The 776-nt window shown below is 66.0% G+C and overlaps 1 protein-coding gene across 1 annotated transcript; it reads left to right on the forward strand.

The window, feature by feature from the left end:
- TraAM80_10588 (uncharacterized protein) lies at positions 1–754 on the forward strand (the record flags this gene model as incomplete). Its single annotated transcript, XM_029387200.1, has 1 exon — positions 1–754. A coding segment is annotated over one exon (754 nt), but the record flags the coding sequence as incomplete, so codon positions are not given.
- Positions 755–776: the final 22 nt, after the last annotated feature.

The raw sequence follows: 776 nt of genomic DNA on the forward strand, positions 1-776 counted from the left end.
TGGAGCGTTGAGTCCTGGCGCCGTACATTCTCAGTCTTCTCTCGGTGTTCCTTGCAAAGCACCGGACTGTCCCCGCAATTGTGCTGCCACCAGTCCTGCGCCGTGTGGCGCGGGTGCCCTCAAGGACTCACCTTCGCCTTGTGTCTCTGGACTGCATTCCTCCCCCGCAGGGACTGCCTGTGAGTCCGCCGGAGTTGGTGTTTCTCTTGGGGAATCGCCACGCCCCGCATTTTCCAATAACGTTGGTCGTACTCCCGCTCAGGCTCAGCACACCCCCAGTGCTCCTGCTTTTTCCCACTTTGCCGGCGGCGGTGCCGCTGTTCGCGGTGGTGTCCCTGGTGCGGCCCCCGCGGACCGTGTGGAGCCAACGTCTGCCTCGCAGCGCCCGGTCAACGGAGGGCCGGCCGGTGGGGGGGAAGCGGGCCAACAGAGTGCAAGCGGGGCATCTGGGCATGGGAGTGGCCAGCCTGTGCGCAGGGCGGAAGTGCCACGTAACAGCACCTTGACCGCCGCCACCGGTGGCACCCAAACTCCGGGCAGACACAACGCGGGCGAGCAGGCTGCACACGCTGCTCCTGGTGCCAAATCGAATACAGCGGGTGGCGGCATCCCCCACACGAAGACCCACCACAAAACACACACCGGCAGGAGGGACAGCAGCGACACTGCCACTGTGTGGGTGCGTTCCCCACCTCTGCTGCTGCTGCTGCTGCTACTGGCAGCTGCCGTTGCCTGCGCCGCTGGGCAATGCTGAGGGGGGAACCGCACGCACCCCC

Source organism: Trypanosoma rangeli (assembly GCF_003719475.1).
Source record: "Trypanosoma rangeli strain AM80 chromosome Unknown Tra_15.4_contig_01074, whole genome shotgun sequence".
NCBI lineage: Eukaryota > Euglenozoa > Kinetoplastea > Trypanosomatida > Trypanosomatidae > Trypanosoma > Trypanosoma rangeli.